The following is a 21,345-nucleotide window of genomic DNA, read 5'->3' on the forward strand; positions in this document are numbered from 1 at the left end:
CGGTGCTGCAGTCCTAATTTGCTCGATTCCAAGCTCTTCAATGTGCATTGCTGCTCGTTATGGCCACTCCTTGATTCTCTTTCCCAAGAAAAGAAGCCCGCTTTGCTTGCTTTTGACCAGTGCTTCAATCTGCATTGATTCTCTGCAGCTCCACCCCAAGATCTCAAGATTCCTCCTATGCTTAGGCTTGCTGCACACGCGGGTAGGGGAGGGGAGATGCTGGGGCTCAGGATCCTGCTCCTAGGCTCTGATACCACTTGTGGAACAGGCTATGGAGTGGGCAAGAGAGGGGAGGAGAGAAGGGAAGGGGATGAGCAGTAGACACTGTGTTTGGTGGAGCTTGTGAGAGAGTTACTTCTCACTCTCCTTATTCTCTATATAATCAAGAATGAGTAAGTGGGCGGGCACTCGGCCACAACCTGGCCACGGGGTCTGAAACCCAACACTATTGTAGTATTTTCACATTTAAAAAATCCCTCTAACACTGAGGAGATATATAAGTCCCCCTTCAACAGTGGAGGGGATAAAAGTGACAGAGGGAGGACACGTTTCCTACGGTATTATTATAAATGTGAAGAATGGTGCCAACTCCACACCATATGTACGTATGATTTTTTTCGCTTTTTTTTCTGGTACAAGCATCGCAATGCACGCAATGCATTTCTCTCCATCTTATTATAATGTGCAAAATTTCACCTCCATACATCTTTCAATGCAAAATTCCATTTGTGATGCGAGGCTATAGAGTTTTCCACAAAAGCTTAGAGGAGAGATGCTATGGAGTCATCATCACAAGCTATGCCATGCAGACACCAATATCAAATTTTTACGTCTTATCATATAGATAGTGAAGCAAGCAAGGCAAACTAGTTGTGATGTCGGCAAGTTTGTGACGTCCTTGTTCACGTTTTTGAAGGGCCGTCCAAAGCCAAGGGCGTGTTCATACGGAGGCGGCGGCAAAGGGTTCAAATTTTCCAGGCTGTCGGGATTCTGTTCACAAGAGGCGGAGGACAATTTGAGAACATCCAAAGAGCTGCAACATAATGGTTTGATGTGAAACTCTCATGCTATTGATGTGAGTTCAAAATTCCATCTCCACGATGCTCGCTGAAAAGCGGGTGGAAAGCTTCATTTCCGAGCCTTGAGAGTAAGTGACACACGCATGGGAGGGTGGGATCTACGGTAAGGCGATTGTGGACCGCAGATCTTTGGCGGCGGTATCAAAATTAATCTTGGGTACCCTAGATTATTTTTGTAATCTAAGATACCCTATATTACTTTCGGTGTCGCCACTTTGTACAACTGTTTTAAGTAAATTAGGGCCCACCCCCTTCTTAGGTGCACACAAGACGAAGTGGTTAGGACAGGTGCCTCTCATGGATGAGGTCATGTGTTCAAACCCCACAGCCCCAAAATGGGGTACCCTAGATTACTTTCAAATTACGGGTACCCTAAATTACTTTTTGTAACTTAGGGTACCCACATCCCAGATTTATGGCCCAGATCTCACCCTCCCATGTCTGTGTCACTAGGGTACCCGCACCTTGTTTATAAGTGACACGCCCAAACTCATGGGATCTACAGTGAGGGTTTCATCCACCATTGATCCCATCTACGGTGGATAAAAAAAGTAGGCTCCCCACTTGTTGTGTTGCATCTCGAACTCACGACCTACCCCATCGCGCTCCCACACCCTATCGAACTCCCCTACCGCGACTCGTTGCAAGCAATGTGAGTCCAACACTATATAAATCCTGCCCCCCCCTGTTGCAAAGATCCGACGGCCCAAAACTCGCACCCGGCCGTGAATTCACCCTTGCTGTAGATCCCGCGAGCTGGACCCCGTGTCACTTATAAACGAGTACCCGCATCGTAGATTTATGGCCCACAATCCTCCCACTGAGTGCAAGTTCTTTTGTCGCGAATGTCCGGAAGACAAGTCGCACCTTCGCTGCCTCCTTCCGCCGGGTCGTCTGAACCCAGCCTCACTGAGCGAACGCCTATATTCTTTCTCCAGCAATGGCGACGAAGACAGTCGCATGTGGGCCTTTTCCACAGCAGGCATGCGTTGCTTCCTGCATGTTGCACACCTTTCGGAGGCGCAGGCTAACTCTCTCTGCAGCAGCTGGCACCCCTCCTATCACTTCCGCGTCAAGGCCCATTCATAGCACATCCCCCACCATCAATCAGGCGCAGCTTTTCACTAGCACTGCATCTGAGCCGTTGCCTCCGCCTGCTTCAATCAAGCAACGGAATCTCATCGATCAGCACTTGTTTCTGCTCACTACAGTTGTATGTGTGGTATGTATCAATGTGAGAGAGAGAGAGAGAGAGAGAGAGAGAGAGAGAGAGAGATATTTTGTGATCCAATTCAGAGACCGTATCACTCTATGTTTTCAACACTTAGAAGTTTGGACCCTTGCATAAATCTCTTTGAATAAATGATTGTACGAGGTGTTGTTACACTTTTTATGGGCATCCAACAATATCAGCATGTAGCTTAGGATCACTAGCATGGATGCATCGTGTTTCTGCCAATCGGCTTGAGATGTGCACCACTACACTCAAGTTATGTTTACAGGTACCTTTTATGATGGCTTAAATCAATAGTGACTTGGCACAATGATTAGAAAGACTTAGATGATAAGCAAGCTCTAAAGGACTTGGTTGTATGTGCCATGTGGACATTCTACTACTACCCGAGAGCTATGTATGTGGTAGAGCAGGTCATATGGCAGCTTGATGCATTAGGAGGATAGAGTGTCTAGAGTAGAGACATCGGGCAGTATTAAAGGAGGGTCAGGACAACTCAGGAGGTATCATCAGGACCTAGGAGGACATCGGCGGAGAGAGTCAGGAGGACACAAGTGAAGAAGAGGAGAAGAAGGCGGCAGAGGTAGACAGAGGTGCCTCCAGTCAGACAGGTTTACAGATGTAGGGATCTACCACTAGATCCACCTCCACAGGTTTTATCTTCTTCGGCAGAGATACCACTGGCATCCCCGGAACCCATAGTGGTTCCTGGGGATTCTAATGTTCGATCTTCTTCAGCTGAGATACCACCTACATCTTCTGGACATATCGGTGCTCCTGGGGATTCCATTCCCCCCTCTTGGATCATAGAAAAATCTATATGTTAGGAGATTTGAGAGGATGGAAACCGAGAAATAGTCTCGGTCATTCATTATATATTATGGGCCTTTTGGGATTACATCTCTATGGTGATTGGCTCTTAGTACCTTTCATCTGGATCTATACCCTCGAGGTGTTTATTTTAATAGAAGATTCTCTTTGAGAGAGAGAGAGAGAGAGAAATGAAATGAAATGAAATGTTATATTAACGTCTTCAAAAGGCCAAAATGACCTATGAGACCAATCAGTTACAAAATAGTGAATCTAATACAAAATAGTGAATCTAACCTTTAGGACCAATGAGATACATTTCCACTTTGGATATCAGGTGAAAATAAAAAATGACTTCGAAGGCTTTTATTACTCAGAAAAGCTCATTTTGACATATTGGTGGTAATGGATAGAACTACAAAGAGCAGCGGTAGGTTTGAGATCTCATCTTTGGCCATGGGGTTCTTGGACTTTTGAATGACCGCCTTTCCTTCTATGTATACTTCCCACTTCTCTTCTTTCTTTGCTGCAACTATATCATTTTTGAACTAGCAAGGACAGCGCTTTTGAACCAGCAAGGCAGCGATTTGCAGCAGCAGAACTCAGCGTGTTAGCAGCAGCAAAATTCAGTAGAAGACCCATCAAATTCAACAGATAAATAACAGCCCAGTAGATAGCATTTTCAGCTGCTGCCATCGCCGTCGCCGTTATCGTCGTCGCCGTCGTCTCCAATTTTAGATCTATCTTTCATCATAGTCTCACGACTTGCATCAGCATCTTGTACCAGATTGTGCAATCAATAGAATAGACTTCTCTCGCCATCGAGAGAAGGGCTTTCGGAGGAGGGTTTGATAACTTCGTGGTGTTGTGTTCTTGTCTCTCTATCTCTCAGACTCGTGCACCTTCATTCACAGTGTTTATCCACTTTGTTTGTGATCACTTGCACTCTCTCATTAAAGAACGGAAGGCTCTCCCTTCCGTAAGTAAATGGAACCTTGAGCACAGTTCGGAGCACTCATCTTGAGAAAAGTTCAACATTCACTTCCGCTGCACCTTACATTGGTATCAGAGCTTTGGCAATGTTCTGTATCACTCAAGGAAAGAACCAAAGAACCACAAGAATTTTTTGCTTGTTGCGGTCGCAGGTAACCCAAGTCCTCTTGGACGTGTCGATTCCTAATCGTGTTTTTGAAGAGTGACAGGAAACCCAAGAAAGGACTTGTCCAGCTTTCCCTTGTGCCTCTTTTTACTCATTGAGAGCGGACCGTGCACTTAGCGGCCGGCCAATCGACGTGAGGTGGAAAAAGCAACCTTGGTGTGAGCGCAAGGCCACCAAGGGGTGCGTCCGCGGAAAAGAGCAGAGCTCGGGTGAAGAGAAGATCCTTCTCTAACACAGATTGCAAGCGAAAGAAGAACCCCAAGACCACCTCAAGAACTCAAGAACCCAAGAACCAAGACTCACAAGAACCCAAGTTCCTCGTGAACTTAAGAACCCACGACTCCAGTGGATGGTCATCACCCGAAGCGGAATGGATACTTCGCATGGAGGTGATGAGCATGGGAGTGGCAAAGAAGAGTTTCCCCACCAAGGTTTTTCCGACCCTCCCCCTTTCCCATCTACTTCAAGGATTGCACTAACGAGCCTACAAACGAGCCTTGACAAGGTAAGTGAATGGGCAAAGACCTGGGGCATGACTTTTGGAATTGACAAATGCATGGTCACGGTGTTCCACGGCGACCTGCAAGAACTCTCTATGAGGATCTTTATTTTGGGTGGTGAGATGGTTGCGGTGGGTGAAATGTACAAGTACCTTGGCATCGACGTAGACTCGACCTTTTCCATTGAACGCATCGTTAAAGAGCGAGCGGACAAGGGGAGGAAAAGTCTCTTCGCATGTCAGCGAACCGAGCCATCCCTATTTGGTCTCGACTGACTATTTTTAAGGCGTGCGTGTATCCAGTGATTTGTTATGGCGCGGAAATTATGGGGGCCCACGACCAGCGTGTCCTTCACTCTCTGCAGCGCCTCGTCGCCACCGGGATGCAAATGTTACTCGGAAAGGGAGCAAGGTCAACCTCTGTAGGGACGGCAACTCTCCATCACGAGTTTAACATACCACTCGTACCTACCTTTTGTGGGGGACAACGAGCAAGGGCTTTTGACAAGTACCGCTCGGTTTCATCTACTTGGATAGGCTCCTTGGTAAACAAGAAGCCTAAGAACCAACCGTTCAAGAAGTGGACTTGGGCAACAAGAATCGAGAATTGGATGAATAAGTATATCCCAGCGGCTGACTTTAGCTCAGTTCGCTACCACGCATGGGACAAGTGGAACGAGAGGCATTCGTGCCTGGCGTTGGAGCCTTATAAGGAGGCCGGCTTTGAACAAACACGTGGATACCTGCTGCAGCTCAATATGAGCACTATAGTGAATAGAAAGGAGGAGAGAATGCTGGCTCTCGCGAGAGTAGGGGGGCTTAAACTGGCTGATAGTTACATGCGCGGACACAGCATTTGCACACTGTGCTCCCAGTTAGAGGGTCGTTCGCTTTCGCATTTGCTGACGAGTTGTTTGGCGGTAGATGAATCTAGGGGGCGCTGGCTAAACCGATTCAACTCCACCTTCAACGCAATCGACCCTTCGTTGGACCCTGAAGAAAGGATCGTTATCCTCCTTGGTGGGGAGGCTCGCGGGAAGCGGATGCCCTTCTGGGTACGCCGTGATCTGCACTCAAGGGACGGAACCGCAGGGCACGTGCCTGTGGCGATGTAAGGTGCAGCGGAATGAATGTTGCGCTTTGCTAAAGATGAGTACTCCGAACTGTGCTCAAGGTTCCTTTTGTTCTTATGGAAGGTAGAGCCTTCCGTTCTTAATGAGAGAGTGCTATGATCACAAACAAAGTGAATGGACACTGTGCGTGCAAGTGTATGAGTGTCACGTGACACATCCCAACCCTATGTGTCCGTGGACAAGCTACACCACAGCAGGGTTCAGTCAGTTCAGTCAAGTCTAGATTAGCAGTGATCTGGCACTTTTGTGAGTCTATTCGTAGACCGTGCATGCCCAGTCACTTAGCATAGATGCATATCCTCCGATTGCACACAGCATGATCATCGGAATTCCCATCAGAATCCATTAGCATCACGTAGGGGAATTTTCCAATGCATTTAGCCTATTTTCCTATTTTTGGTATTTTCACTTATTATTTTTAAGTGACTTTCCAACAAAAGTAGGTAGGGCAATTTTGCTAAGTTAATATATAAGCAAACCCGAGTTCAGACTTTCTGGCAGAAGAGGCAGCAGGAGCTTCCCGCTCAACAGGCAACTTCTCAGCAGAAACCCCCCCCCCGTAGTAGATCCTCGCCATTCCCATCCCTCCCTTGGCGATTCCTACCACAGTAGATTCCCCCGCATTCCTCCCCTTGCATGATCGCCCAAGCACCCTCAGCCCAGCGTTTTTCAGTGCAAAAACGCCAACCCTTCATCAGCGTTTTCTATAGCAAAAACGCCAGCAGAATCTCAGCCTGTCGAGCATTTTTCAGCATGGGTAAAAACGCAGATCTCAGCCCTTTACAATAGCAGTTTTCAGCCATGATTCAGTAGCAAATCAGTCCCAATCAGGTTGCAGATTGTGCCCAAAGTTTCTCAGGACCCTCCCATTGATGATTCTCTCATTAAATGTTATGGTCGTACGTCGGGGCACCGTTTTGTCATATTGTTTGACCTAGGTAGTATGCATGATGTGATCGGTTCCTCTCTTGTTGAGAGAGCCCGCCTCGAAGTTAGTCCGAGATCTCCTATCGAGGTCTCTGGCTTTCGTCCGGGTATGGATGCTCTCATCACCGAGGAATGCCTTGATGTGTTATTTGCAATTAAACAGACTGCCTTCACTAGAAGATTTCTTGTTTCTCCTCTCTCAGCATGTGATATGATTTTAGGCATTAAGTGGTTTTGTGAGACTGATGCTGTCATAAAATTTGCGGCTAACACTATAACTCTCAATGCCGACAGTGATTCTCCTACTGTCTTTCATGGAGTGGATACTTCTCCTTCTCCATCTCTCATTGCTAATGTGCAAGACAAGATTGAAAGGATTCGAGATAAGGAGATTCTCTCAGTCTCTCTTTCTCCACAGCATGACACACAGGATTTGCATGATTATGGAAAGCATGATGATGATTTGATTGACCATGATTTGCATGATGATTTGGATGAAAAAGACAAGCATGATGAATTGCATGAACAAGATGTGATTATTCACAATGATGATGTGTTAGTTGATGCTTTTTCTAGCGAAGCTAACCTCGTTGTAGATTCGATCAATCACCAAGAATCGATCTTGGCTTTCGAGTCGAGGTCCACAGATCCCCCACAAGACGATTCGATAGATCCCGAAGAAGCGATCTTGGCTCTTGAGCCTTGGTCCAAAGAACCATCACAAGAAGTATTATGTCTTCGCATGATTGATACGCACGCATTGTTCGAGTGTTTCATTCATGAAGGTTTCTTGTATTTTAGTCAACATCGTTATGTGATCCCTTTTCCTAGGCATAATATATTGTATGTTGAGCACGTTTCTCTCATGGATGAACACGTGTATGCGGATTGTTCATGAAAAGCTGAAAAGTTTGTATGTCAGGAAGTCACATTCCATGTCTCTTCCTTGGCATGACACAGTTTCCGAAAGAGCACATGATAGTATGAGCACCAAGCATGGGCATTTTCATTGTGATTTGCCATAGTTGATTGATTTGGATCAAACAGAAAAGATTCGATCGCATTGTTTGCATGTGTTTGATGAACGGATTGTCACTCTGTCTCTATGTTCGTCTACATTGCATACACAGTCTTTAGCAAAGACAAGATTTTTTTCTTTCACTTTACATGGAAATGGGTATGTTCATGGTTTTGTGTTGGAGATGGTTTCATGAATTTTCAGCCATGGAGATTCTTGAAGACAAAGGAAGAAGGTTCCTAGACGAAGTTGAAGCATTGAAGGAGCCACAGAAGACTTTGAGTCGCTTTCGGCGCGGCCCAAAAAAGCAAGCGTTGCAGACAGAGTTACCCGGAACGCGGAACGGGAACGGCGACGAGCCTCCCTGCGGAACGGGGGAACGGGAATGGGCCCGGAACGGGAACGGCGCGGAACGGCAGGCTAAAAAAACACCCAAATATTATTTTTTTTAGCGTTATGTGTTTGAATACAAGTAGTATTAGAGTCCTTTGACTCTAATACCCACAAAAAACACGATTCGAAGACCATTTAACCTTATTATGACTTGATTGGGATGTGAGGCGCCCAGAGTACATAGCCAGATGAACAACAATGAGCAAACACAATGCCCATAGTACATACACAATGCTCTCAAATAATTGCAAGAGTAGTAGTCAGAGATAACACTTTGGAATTAATTATGGCTAACATAGTAACAAGCCTCAAGGGCCGCCAGCGGCCAAGGTGCTACAAAAAAACCAAAGGGGGGCAAAGTTCAAACCAGACTTCAGTGACCACAATACCAAAAGACTGAAGGTGACAAATACCATAAAGATGCTAGTAGCTACAAATGGCAAAGAGGGCAAGGCTCAAGCAGCCATACAAAAAGGTGGATAAATGGCAAAGACTCAAGACTCAAGAGCCACTAGCCTGAGAGGCCTCCCAATCCGTAGTAGCCGGCTGTAAATCATGCACATCCTCCCATTCCTCATCATCGAGGTCTAGGTCCGGCTCGATCTCAGCCATAGATGAAGTACCTGGTGTTGGTGGATGTGCATCTCCACCCGCCTGAGAAGCCTCTTGCTCCATCTCCCACAGTGTAAAAGGATCTGTCTGTTTGTCTGTACTCTTGCAAAGCATTTTCAAATTTGCGCTGACGAAGACAAGATCATTAGCCTTCTCCACTCCAAGCCGATTCCTCTTCTTGGAAGCAATGTGGCTAAAGGTACTCCACAATTGCTCCAAGCATGAGGTACTAACTGACTGGCTGAGAATACGGATCGCCAATCTCTGAAGCTCAGGGCCATCATAGCCATAGTCCTCCCACCAAAGCACTGAACCTATTTTCCTGCGATCAATCTGAGCATCTGGACTGCCAAATGACCCTCGCATCTCTCTGTACTGTCTCAGCTGATCTCTGACAATGCGTCGCCCATCTCTGTCTAGAACCATCTTGTTTAAGATCTCTGTAAATTGGTTCATGACTTCCCTATCTGTCTCTTGCCTTGCACCTTGGAACTCTGGATCCACCATGTACGCTGCCCTGTGTAAAGGAGAGGCATATGAATTCCACCTCGAGTTGCAAAGCGCATGGATCTCCTCATATCGCTCTGCGTTCGGCTCAAGCTGTGCAAGCTGCTCAATCATGCGGTCCATTGCCTCATAAATCTTGCCAATGCAAGGATCCATGCCATCCAGAACTCGAAGCAAATGAACCACCGGTTTTACCTGTGCATCTAGACTCTTGAGCTCCTTCCAGAACTCAAGATCCTCTGCCTTATCCTTGCACAAAATCCCTGCAACTGTCTTTGCATAGGGGGAGGTGGTGAACTCATCACTGATGAAGACCTGTCGGACCGCATTTTGACATTCAGACAGCCTGCGTACAAGAAGAAAGTTGAATGCGAAGCGGGTATCTGAATACTTTAGAAGCACTTTGCCGCCCGACCTCTTGAGGTACTCACTCCGAACCAAGTTGTGATTGTTGATGAAAGTAACCATCTTCACTGCATCAGCAATGACTGGAGCAATCCAGTCTAGCTTGCCGATGTCTTTCAGAAGGTTGTTCAAGCAGTGTGCCATGCAAAAGCACACTGTCACATGCGGATAGTGGCCCTCTATGATAGTTGCTGCTGCCCTGTTTGATGCCTCCCCATCTGTGACAAAGGCCACCACGTGTTGCTCACCGATGGTTTCTATGGCCACTATCCACTCTGCAGAGAGGACATCGGCGGACTTGCCACTCTCAGTGGCATCATGAGAGTGCACAAAGTACATCTCTCCACTGGAGTATGCGACGAGACCATGGATAGATCTCTTCCTTGTATCGCTCCACCCGTCAGCAATGAGGGAAACGCCATGTTTTGCCCAAAGACGCTGAATGTTGAGGGTTGCTTGCTCCACGATAGCCTTCTCTCGATCGAGCAAGGTGGTTCGGAGAGCCTCTGAAGATGGCGGCACATAGCCGGTGCCATACTCTCCTATCTGTTGCACCATGACTTTCCAATACTCCGACCTATTTCGATCAAACATAGAAGAGGTTAGTATCAAAAAAGTGGAAACGACGATAACGGAAGAAATGAGAGAGAAGATTGATGAATCATAAAACAATGTACATACCTCGCTGCGACAAATGGGATATAGTCGTGATAGAAGAATCGGGCCACGATCGCATCCACCTCTTCTTTCTTCTTTGGGTCCCAAGAGGTGGTAAGGGTCTTTTGGCGACGAATTGGACCTTTTGAAGATGCACCAACACCTACACCGGGTAGAGAGGAAGAAGGGAAAATGAGGGTCTTTGGATCAATACCTTTGCGTGCCGGCTTGGCTTTATGGTTGAATTGCCGATCCTTTTCCTCGAGCTCCTACCTCTTCTCGATGGTTACGTTGGCACAAAATTTCACCTCATGTCCCGGCACTCGAAGAAAGTGTGCCCTCGCTTTGTCATGCCCCCCTTTCCGCGTGTAAGAGCATAGCTTGCATCCCCATGCACGAGAACCTCCCGCCGCCGACAAGGTGCCCTCCGAGGTCACTTCATCCCACCACGACCATTCCTTCGCCTTTTGAGTGTTGCCCGCATGAACGGAGGGGGTTGAACGAGAAGAAGAGGCCATGGATGATGGATTATCCGTGAAAGAGAGAGCTTGATCTTGAACTTTGAGAGAGAGAGAGGGATTGAGAGAGAGAGGCTTGCCGCTTGATTCCGTGAGAGCTTGAGCCTTGAGCCTTGAAAGTTGAGGGTTAGAACTTAGAAGTTAGCCCAAGAGAGAGAGAGGTTGAGAGCTTGAGCCTTGAGGCATGCCGCGGCGCCACACTATGGCTTGAGAGTTGAGAGCAAGCTAGGGAGAATGAGCTTGGCTTGAGAGTTGAGAGCAAGGCTCAAGCAAGGGAGAATGGGCCTTGAGGCTTGATGAGTGTGTGAAGAATGGGGGAGGAGGGGGGCATTATATACTTTTTTGACTGCTGAAAATGGCCGTTGGCTGCCTAACAGTCATTTTTTTCAATTTCAAAAACTGCCGTTTATGGCCGTTCCGGTCCGTTCCAGCCCGTTCCGGTCGTCCCGTTCCGGTGACAGTTTCCAGCCGGAACGCCGTTCCGTTCCGACGCGTTCCAGAAAATCCCGGCCGGCCGGAACGCCGTTCCGGCGTTCCAAGGCCCGAAATGTCCGTTCCCTGGTAACACTGGTTGCAGACCTTTATGAAGTTCAAGTATCGCACGACCCACACATCAGAGTGGGCCGGCGAAGAGTCCCTTCCAGGATTCCGGATGTTGTTGGCGATCTCCCTCGACGCCATACAGTTCGGTATCAGTACCTCACTTTGAAAAGGAGGGGATGTCACGTGACACATTCCAACCCTATGTGTCCGTGGACAAGCTACACCACAACAGGGTTTAGTCAGTTCAGTCAAGTCTAGATTAGCAGTGATCTGGCACTTTTGTGAGTCTATTCGTAGACCGTGCATGCCCAGTCACTTAGCATAGATGCATATCCTCCGATTGCACACAGTATGATCATCGGAATTCCCATCAGAATCCATTAGCATTAGTTAGGGGAATTTTCCAGTGCATTTAGCCTATTTTCCTTTTTTTGGTATTTTCACTTATTATTTTTAAGTGACTTTCCAAAAAAAGTAGGTAGGGCAATTTTGCTAAGTTAATATATAAGCAAACCCAAGTTCACACTTTCTGGCAGAAGAGGCAGCAGGAGCTTCCCGCTCAACAGGCAACTTCTCAGCAGAAACCGCCCCCCCCCCCAGTAGATCCTCGCCATCCCCATCCCTCCCTTGGCGATTCCTACCACAGCAGATTCCCCCGCATTCCTCCCCTTGCATGATCGCCCAAGCACCCTCAGCCCATCGTTTTTCAGTGCAAAAACGCCAGCCCTTCATCAGCGTTTTCTATAGCAAAAACGCCAGCAGATTCCCCCGCATTCCTCCCCTCGCATGATCGCCCAAGCACCCTCAGCCCATCGTTTTTCAGTGCAAAAACGCCAGCCCTTCATCAGCGTTTTCTATAGCAAAAACCCTTCCAGCGTTTTTCAGCATGGGTAAAAACGCAGATCTCAGCCCTTTACAAAAGCAGTTTTCAGCCATGACTCAGTAGCAGATCAGCCCCAATCAGGTTGCAGATTGTGCCCCATTTTCAGCCATAAAACACAGCCCAAAACAGTCATTTTCAGCCACCGAAACAGTCCCCGAATTCAGCGATTAGAAGATCCCAGATTTCAGCCATCAAGTCGTCGTCATCATCACCGTCGTCGTCATCGGCATAGTCCCATTGCATCAGTCCATTGCATACGCATTGTACACCTTTGTGCAATCAAAGAATAGACCACTCTCGCCGACGAGAGTGGGGCCTTCGGAGGAGGGTTTTACAACCTCTCGGGTGTCGTATCTCTTTTCTCTCCTTCTCTCAGTCTCATTCACTTGCACGCACAATATCCACTCACTTTGTTCGTGACCACAACACTCTACAAGACGGAAAGCTCTCTCTTTCCCTAAAGAACTAAAAAGAACCTTGAGCAATAAAGATCACTAATCTTGAGAAAATACAACATTCATTCCGCTGCACCTTACAATGAGACTGAGAGATAGAGAGAGAAGAGAGATACGACACCAGAGACGTTGTAAAACCCTCCTCCGAAGGCCCCACTCTCGTCGGCGAAAGTGGTCTACTATTGATTGCACAAAGTGGTACAATGACGATGCATGGAACTGATGCAACTTGGGACTATGTCGGTGACGACGACGGGGACGACGATGATGACTAAGGGGCTGAAATCTGCGACCTTCTAATTGCTGTCCATAAAAACGCTATGGCTGAAAATCTGGGGCTGATTCAGGGCTGCTGTAAACGCTGTTTTGGCTGCGTTTTTGAGGGCTGAAAATGGGGTTCTTTTGCAAGTGTTTAGGGCTGAATTGGCTGCTGTCCCTAATGCTGAAAACGCTGCCTTATCTGCTTCACTGAAGGCTGAAAATAAAAAACGCTGGCAACCCTTGTAGTGTTAGTGAAAACGCTAGCTATCTGGGAATGTTGGCGATGATTGCAAGGTTGAAAACGCCAGCTTGGGGGAGGTGATGGCGATTACCAAAATGCTAGGCTGTAGGGGATGAAAACGCCAAGGTTGGGGGTGCTGCGGGGTTCTTGTTGAGAGAGAGAGAGAGAGTACCTGCTGCCTGGGGGCCTGTTGTGCTCTTTGCTCATCTGCCAAAGAATGCTAGCTTTGGTTTGCTTATATATTTTCTTACCCAAATTGCCCTACCTACTTTTGTTGGAAAGTCACTTAAATTAATAAGTGAAAATATCAAAAATAGGGAAAATAGGCTAAATGCACTGGAAAAATCCCCTAACTGATTCTAATGGATTCTGATGGAAATACTGATGATCATGCTGTGTGCAACCAGAGGATATGCATCTATGCTAAGTGATTGGGCATGCACGGTCTACGAATAGACTCACAAAAGTGCCAGATCACTTCTAATCTAGACTGACTGGACTTGACGGGAACCCTGTTATGGTGTAGCTTGTCCACGGACACATAGGGTTGGATGTGTCACGTGACAGGCGAAGTTCCTCGGTGAAGTTGTACCCCGGTATTTGGGTGCTCTACATAGGCGGATGGGGAGATTATGCTCCCCTTCCTATGCTGTTATTTTGAATCCGATCCCTTCCAGGGGAAATGACGTAATTCTCCCCAAGCGAAGCCAGATGAGCTACAAGAGCGCCCAAGTGCCATTCCTCCCCCCGGGGGGGTCAACTTCACCTAAAAGGGGTTAAGGGATGCAAAAGGGAGACATCACCAACCTCAGCGGACGCCAACTGTGAGCTGACGCCCTTCCAAGCGGGTATGGCATTTGCTAGGGGAAAACCATCGGGTTTCAAAGGCAGTGTAGTGAGGTGAGCGATAAGTTACCTGGAGGAGGCAACTCCAAAGGGAAGACCGAAGCAAGTCCCACAGTACCTGGGCCTCTGAACAGAGGTACTTGGTCGTTGTCACACCCAAATCCAAGTGGCGAGTGGGTCTCTCAAGGGATTAGTCATGGCCCTAAGAGTGTAGATAATTCTGAACTCTCGTAGTCCAGAGAAACTAGTGACAAAAGCGCCTGCCTTCGGTTTCTGGGTGCATAGTCCTGGTCGTTCTTCTTGTATACTTTTTTGGTGTATGAGGGGAGCGGCCGGGCGTGCTCTACCCGACTCCGAAAACAAAACAAATTGCACTAACTCCTATGGAGGCTTTGGACCAGATGTTTATGGAAAGAAAGTTAGAACGCGAAGAAAGAAAGGCAACTATTGCGCATGAGCGTGAGCAAGCGCGCTTGGCGGCCGAAGAAAGAATGGCAACCATAGATCATAAATACAAAGAAAGAATGGCAGCCATAGCACGTGACCGCGAAGAGTTGTTGCGACTCTTTTCTAATGTGCAGGCCCATATGCAAGAGATTCGGGAAAGGGAGACTCTCTCCGTCTCTTCTTCTCCCAAGCATGACACACATGATTTAAATGACAATGATAAGCATGATAATGACAAGCATGATGAATTGCATGATAATGACAAGCATGATGAGTTGCATGAAGATGATGTGATTGTTCACAAGGATGATGGTTTAGTTGATGCTTTTTCTAGTGAAGCTAACCTCATTGCAGATTCGATCAATCACGAAGAACCGATCTTGGCTTTCGAGTCGAGGTCCACAGAACATCCACAGGAAGATTCGATAGATCACAAAGAACCGATCTTGGCTCTCGAGTCAAGGTCCAAAGAACCCCACAGGAAGTATTATGTGAAATTATGGGTGTCCATGATCAGCGTGTCCTTCACTCTCTGCAGCGCCTCGTCGCCACCGGGATGCGAATGTTACTCGGAAAGAGAGCAAGGTCAACCTCTATAGGGACGACAACTCTCTATCACGAGTTTAACATACCACCCGTACCTGCCTTTTGTGGGGGACAACGAGCAAGGGCTTTTGACAAGTACCGCTCGGTTTCATCTACCTGGATAGGCTCCTTGGTAAACAAGAAGCCTAAGAACCAATCGTTCAAGAAGTGGACTTGGACGACAAGAACCGAGAATTGGATGAATAAGTATTTCCCAGCGGTTGACTTTAGCTCAGTTCGCTACCACGCATGGGACAAGTGGGATGAGAGGCATTCGTGCCTGGCGTTGGAGCCCTATAAGACGGCCGGCTTTGAACAAACTCGTGGATACCTGCTGCAGCTCAATAGGAGCACTATAGTGAATAGGAAAGAGGAGAGAATGCTAGCTCTCGCGAGAGTAGGTGGGCTCAAACTGGCTGATAGTTATATGCGCGGACACAGCATTTGCTCGCTGTGCTCCCAGTTAGAGGGTCGTTCGCTTTCGCATTTGCTGATAAACCGTTCGGCGGTTGACGACTCTAGGGGGAGATGGCTAAACCGATTCAACTCCACCTTCAACGCACTCGACCCTTCGTTGGACCCTGAAGAAAGGACCGTTATCTTCCTTGGTGGGGAGGCTCACGGGAAGCGGATGCCCTTTTGGGTACGCCGTGATCCGCACTCGAGGGATGGAACCGTAGGGCACGTGCCTGTGGCGAAGTTCCTCGGTGAAGTTGTACCCCGGTACTTGGGTGCTCTGCATAGGCGGATGGGGAGATAATCTCCCCTTTCTATGCTATTATTTGAATCCGATCCCTTTCGGGGGAAATGATGTAATTCTCCCCAAACCATCAACTACAACGTTTTTGAACTAGCAAGGCAGCGATTTGCAGCAACAGAATTCAGCGTGTTAGCAGCAGCAGAATTCAGCAGAAGGTCCATCAAATTCAGTAGATAAAGAACAACCTAGTAGATAGCATTTTCAGCCGCCGTCGCCGCCGTTATCGTCGTCTCCAAGTTTAGATCTACCTTGCATCATAGTCTCACGACTTGCATCAGCATCTTGTACCAGATTGTGCAATCAATAGAATAGACTTCTCTCGCCATCGAGAGAAGGGCCTTTGGAGGAGGGTTTGACATCTTCCTGGTGTCGTATTCTTCTCTCTCTATCTCTCAGACTCATGCACCTTCATTCACAGTGTTTATCCACTTTGTTTGTGATCACTTGCACTCGCTCATTACAGAACGAAAGGCTCCCCCTTCTGTAAGTAAAGGAAACATTGAGCACAGTTCGGAGCACTCATCTTGAGAAAAGTTCAACATTCACTTCCGCTACACCTTACAATACACCATCAGACCTAGCGTTTTTGGAACAGCAGATTGCCCCTAGCGTTTGCAGTTTCTTAGCGACAGAACCAGTTTTTGCATCAGCATTTTTCATTTTCAGCACTTAGACTCCGCACAGCAGCCCCAAACCTCGCCGATCTCACCTTCCCGTAGCAAATTCTCGCCGCACGGTCAGATCAGCCAGCATTTGCAGTTTCAGCCCGCTTTTCGCAGATTTCAGCATCTGCATTTTCAGCGCATTGTCGTCGCGTCGCCGTCATCACCGTCATTGCCGACATAGAGTCAGAATTCAACAGATAGAAGATTTGTAGATTTCAGCCCTTAGCGTTTTCAGATTTTAGCGCGTCTCGTCGTCGTCGACATCGTCGGCAAGTCCATTGCATTTAGACCATTGTACCATATTTGTGCAATCAATAGCATAGACCTCTCTCGACATAGAGAGTGGGGCGCTTGGGGAGGGTTTGACAACATTATGGTGTCGTATCCTCTTCTCTCTCTCTCTCTCTCTCTCTCTCTCTCTCAGTCTCAGCACCTTCATTCACAGTGTCAGTCACCTTGTTTGTGATCATTTGCACTCCCTCATTAAAGGAACGGAAGGATCTCCCTTCCGTAAGTAAAAGGAACCCTTGAGCACAGTTCAAAGCACTCATCTTGAGCAAAGTTCAACATTCACTTCTGCTGCACCTTACATTGAAACATTGGACTCTTCTCTAAGAAACATAGGGTTCCTACCCCAAGAAACCAAGCAAAGGTGACATTTGTTACTGTCAACTCTGCATCGTCGCATCTGCACCAAATGCTGATGCACTTGCTGTTGAATCTGTCGGTGAATCTGCTGCGGCTGGTGTCACGAGGACGTGGCAATTGCTAACCTTAGTTGTTGGTTTCTTTCCAATGATTTTTGTTTAATTTTTGAGACCCTCTTTTTGAAGTTGCAAATGGTTGGACATTGTATGGCCAATGTGAACGGTACTTTCACCCGCAGACGGAAAGTTGGTCGGCACTGGAATTCGTACGGTAAGAGGATGTCTAGGCTCAGAGCAAGATCATGTAGGTCCCCCCGTCGCACTTAGCAAGTTGGTGGATACTAGGAAGTGAACTCAATAAAGGCATAAAAGTCAAGGTGGGATCACCAACAGAAAGTATCCGACAGTTGGGCCACATTGCACTTTTGGATGCGATCCCAATGAGGATTGATGGTCAGAAGACCAATGGGAGCCCAACGGAAGCATCTCCTAAAAATTAAGGAACTGCTATTTTGGGCCATGAAATGTGTTCGCGTCATTACCTCCGATATGATGACAAGGGGAACAGCCCAATGCGGAGAAATTGTATGTATGAGTGTCAAGTGACACTTTTTGGCCAATTTACCAAGTTTGGGAGTACAGAACTCGTAACTGACTTCTTGGAGCAATTTTGGAGGTTGATAACTGCGATTTTCAGCCATTTCTCTTCATTTTTGAGCTTCACATGACTTTATCTAGGATCAAGGAGCTCATTTTCAGCATTGGAAGGCATCAGATGCGTGCTTATAGGGCTGTTTTGCTGCATTTTCAACGATACGCAGGTTTTGGCAGCCATGGAAATCTTCCCCTTTTTGCATCTATTTGTTCACAGATGCTTTACAGGTCGAGGGCTGAAGGGGGGGCACTCGATTTATGCGGGGGGGGGGGGGGGGGGGGGGGGGGGGGGAGGGGGGATACTTCATTGAGAACCCGTCATAGATTAAGAACTATGGAGTGCTTTCTTTCCCTCTATGTACAATGTGGTGCTAGGAGTGATGCCCTACACGCTATACATTGCTCTCTCTCCCCCCTACGTGTAGTTATGTGATGCCCCACAAGAGGGCTCTTCATTTGACTGATGTACAGCTGTGTGGGTTCATGCTTTTGTGCTGAGGCAAGAGCCTCCTTGAGCAGGAACAGGGGTAGCTAATTGCTACTTCAAAGCAGACACCGGTGAGGGTCATAACCCACCGTACAGGTGCGTTTTCAGCGCTGTATATGCGCTGTAAATTGACTGTTTTTCAACCATACGGACGCCAGACTCATTGGGAATAGTGCCCCACTGGGATAGGACAGTTAGGGGACTGTCTGGGGCTGAAAACAGGGCAAAAACCAGTAAATGCAGTGTGCTGAATTTACTGTTTTTTGGCAGGAATCAGAGGGTTTATGCTAGTGGAAGTGAGTTCAAGCAGGGGAACTGGTTTCGCGCAAGTTTTGGGGCTGTTATGTTGCCGAAATTTGGCCTAACAGGTCATATCTAGCTGGGATACAGGTAAAGGATTCCCAGGACTCTACTTTGTAATTTACCCTCTAAAAGTATAAAGAAATTCCGGAAGGGGCGCCAATTATAGGGCCTACAGGTCGTCGGCGTCTGCTCGGGGCATTCTAGCTTCCGAGCTGTGTGTGCGCTTAAGTGTTAATTCCCGTCGCAGGTTCCCTTTGCAAAGTGCTCGGTGTGTGTGTCTAAAGTAAAGAATTTCGGGTGAAAGCCAACGACTACCGCTCCACGGGCAGGTTTCAGCTGGCTAACAATTGAGTTGGATCCCTTCTCGACACTCGAAGCATTGGTTGATTTCCTCCTCCCTATGACTTTAAGATGAGGGTTGACCACCCCCTTCCATGACGCATTTCACGTGTGCTATCGCGTGGCTCTACTCCAGTCGGCTCCTCTTCCTGTTCTGATAACTTCGCAGTCATGCCACCATCATCAAGCTGGACACCCGATGATAATCCCCAAGCCTACAATGGATACCCCTCAATTTTACTTCGTTGTGGGCACCCTGGGCTGTCCAGACTCGGTGACTTTGGCACTGCCCACATGCACAGAGATATGGCTCCGGAGTACAATATGATAGCATTAATGGCAGGTCCGGAAGAGTACAGTATGATAGCACTAATGGCTGAGAGACGGTACCAGACATTTATTCAGATGTGGTGGCCTGGACCTTTCTTCATGGCGGACCATGGTATCCACTGGCACTACAGGCCACTTGTGTGGCTCTTTTTCCTGCCCATTTTATGATCTAGCCATTGTATATTTGTTGACTTTCGTGTAGTGTGCCCTTTTGACAGGAGCCAGCTGGGCAGATTAAAAAACTAATGGAAGGATTTTTTTTGCTGAAAAAAAGAGTAATTCCTTATTTAGTATTTGCAAATCAACCCTAAAGATTTCAGAGAGACTGATGCTTGAGAGAAGATAGGTTTATTTGTAGGTTCGAACAAAACCTTGTCGTGCTCCACATGTCACATGTAGAACGTAAGTCCGTTTGTTTATGGAAAGTTTTTGAAGCGAAACAGTTGCATAAGCATCTAATTTGCCACACTGATGGGCTTGTGCATCAGTACTCACATGGACTGCTACTGAAGTATCTTGCTATAGGCAGTTAGGAAGGTTATTACAAACTTTCATTTTGTGCAGACAGGCGGCACTTTGACCACTCTGTTTCTGGCAGCTATTCCAACATTGTTGGTGAGCCTTCTCTCTCTATGTGAGTGTTTCAGCTTTTGTCATTCCACCTGACATTTCAAGAAATCAAGAATAAGGACTCGTCTTAAAGTGTGCTAGATGAAGAGGGCTTTTAAACTGTATCCAGGCCTTCAAAAGAGCAGCTGAGTCCTTAGAAAAGCTATTGGAAGTTACACGTGAGGAGTTGCCAGGAACTATGGCTGCTGTGAGGCTCTCAGGAATGGAGATAAGTGACCTTACTATGGAGCTCAGCGATCTGGGGTAAGGCATGCAAAACAATCCAGTTTCTTTGGTAGATATTCATGCAAGCGACGTCATTTCAAGGTGCTTGAATGGATGAGAACATTGTCTTTTAGGCAGGAAATCTCATCAGGTGTGAAAAGCTCTGCTCGAGTTGTTCGTGCGGCTCAGGATGGACTTCGTAAAGTGAGCAGCATTGCCTCAATGGGTATGTGTACTCTGTGTTTGCGTTTATTGCTCTCTCTCTCTCTCTCTCTCTCTCTCTCTCTCTCTCTGGAAGGGACCTCTGGCTTCTTTATGTTCCAATACAGATTCTGAAGTTCACCAGTTTGTTCACTGTGGTAGCTTTTTTGCAGAAGCAAAAGGCACTACTTCCTCAAGCAGGGTCAATGAAACCAGTAGCAGGAGTGCCAGCAAGGGGTCTTCATGATAACTTGATAGAAATGAGGATGATTTTGCGAAGCCTTTCATCTTTCAGATATTTTGTGGGCTGGATTGGAAAGCTTTGGCGCTCTAGAAGAAGACAGCTGCCGGCAACTACAAGCATCTAGCCCTCAATAGAGTAAAGGATTTTTTAGCTGTCATACTGCAGGTCATAAATTTGTGCCCTTTCCTTTACTAGGTACTAATGAGAGTTTGCGATGTAGAAAAAGAGGATATGTTTTTGTGTGACCAAGTATTATCTTCTGAAAGTAATTCTCAGGGTTGATGTTCTACAGGAAATGTTTGTAATCCTTAAAAAAGGCTCCTATTTAGGGTAAAAAGAGCCAATTATGAGACGTGTTCCAAATAGGGAGACATATCCACCCCCAATTTAGAGAGAAAAACTTGGAATATTTCTTTTGAGTCCTTTTATAATTTGCGAAATAATGTACCATCACTGGGCCTTGATTGTCTCTAATGCCTCAACAAGCCTCAAAAAGTGAACTTTTCAAATAGAGCATCCGGATATAGCTGACAATCTTGGTTTTTATTAATGTGTCTTTTCAATGTCGACGAATTTGATGCAATTTTCATATTATGAAAGTGATTACTGATTTTCAACCAAGTGTCTCTAACACGGTGCCTCTACCCCTACCCACGTATCGCTCTGTCA

The 21,345-nt window shown here is 47.0% G+C and overlaps 1 protein-coding gene across 2 annotated transcripts; it reads left to right on the forward strand.

Annotated features, from left to right (window-relative positions):
- Positions 1 to 1,906: 1,906 nt before the first annotated feature.
- LOC147428974 (uncharacterized) lies at positions 1,907 to 21,145 on the forward strand. Of its 2 annotated transcripts, none has more exons than XM_086494940.1 (5): positions 1,907 to 2,301; positions 19,962 to 20,012; positions 20,137 to 20,270; positions 20,366 to 20,457; positions 20,595 to 21,145. In XM_086494940.1, exons 1-5 carry the CDS (start codon positions 2,020 to 2,022, stop codon positions 20,798 to 20,800), a joined length of 765 nt encoding a protein of 254 aa, XP_086351066.1. In that variant the 5' UTR covers positions 1,907 to 2,019; the 3' UTR covers positions 20,801 to 21,145. The 2 variants fall into 2 exon arrangements, with proteins under 2 accessions (XP_086351066.1, XP_086351067.1); XM_086494941.1 differs by having other exon boundaries at positions 20,606 to 20,816.
- Positions 21,146 to 21,345: the final 200 nt, after the last annotated feature.

Source organism: Adiantum capillus-veneris, chromosome 22 (genome assembly GCF_014529385.1).
Source record: "Adiantum capillus-veneris isolate H3 chromosome 22, ASM1452938v2, whole genome shotgun sequence".
Lineage (NCBI taxonomy): Eukaryota > Viridiplantae > Streptophyta > Polypodiopsida > Polypodiales > Pteridaceae > Adiantum > Adiantum capillus-veneris.

Excerpts from the sequence above, each read along its gene's own strand:
- LOC147428974 (XM_086494940.1), top strand. The coding sequence starts at position 2,020 with ATGGCGACGAAGACAGTCGCATGTGGGCCTTTTCCACAGCAGGCATGC. Across the intron at positions 20,013-20,136 it reads CAGCTATTCCAACATTGTTG|GCCTTCAAAAGAGCAGCTGA; the intron begins GTGAGCCTTCTC and ends AACTGTATCCAG. Across the intron at positions 20,271-20,365 it reads ATGGAGCTCAGCGATCTGGG|GCAGGAAATCTCATCAGGTG; the intron begins GTAAGGCATGCA and ends ATTGTCTTTTAG.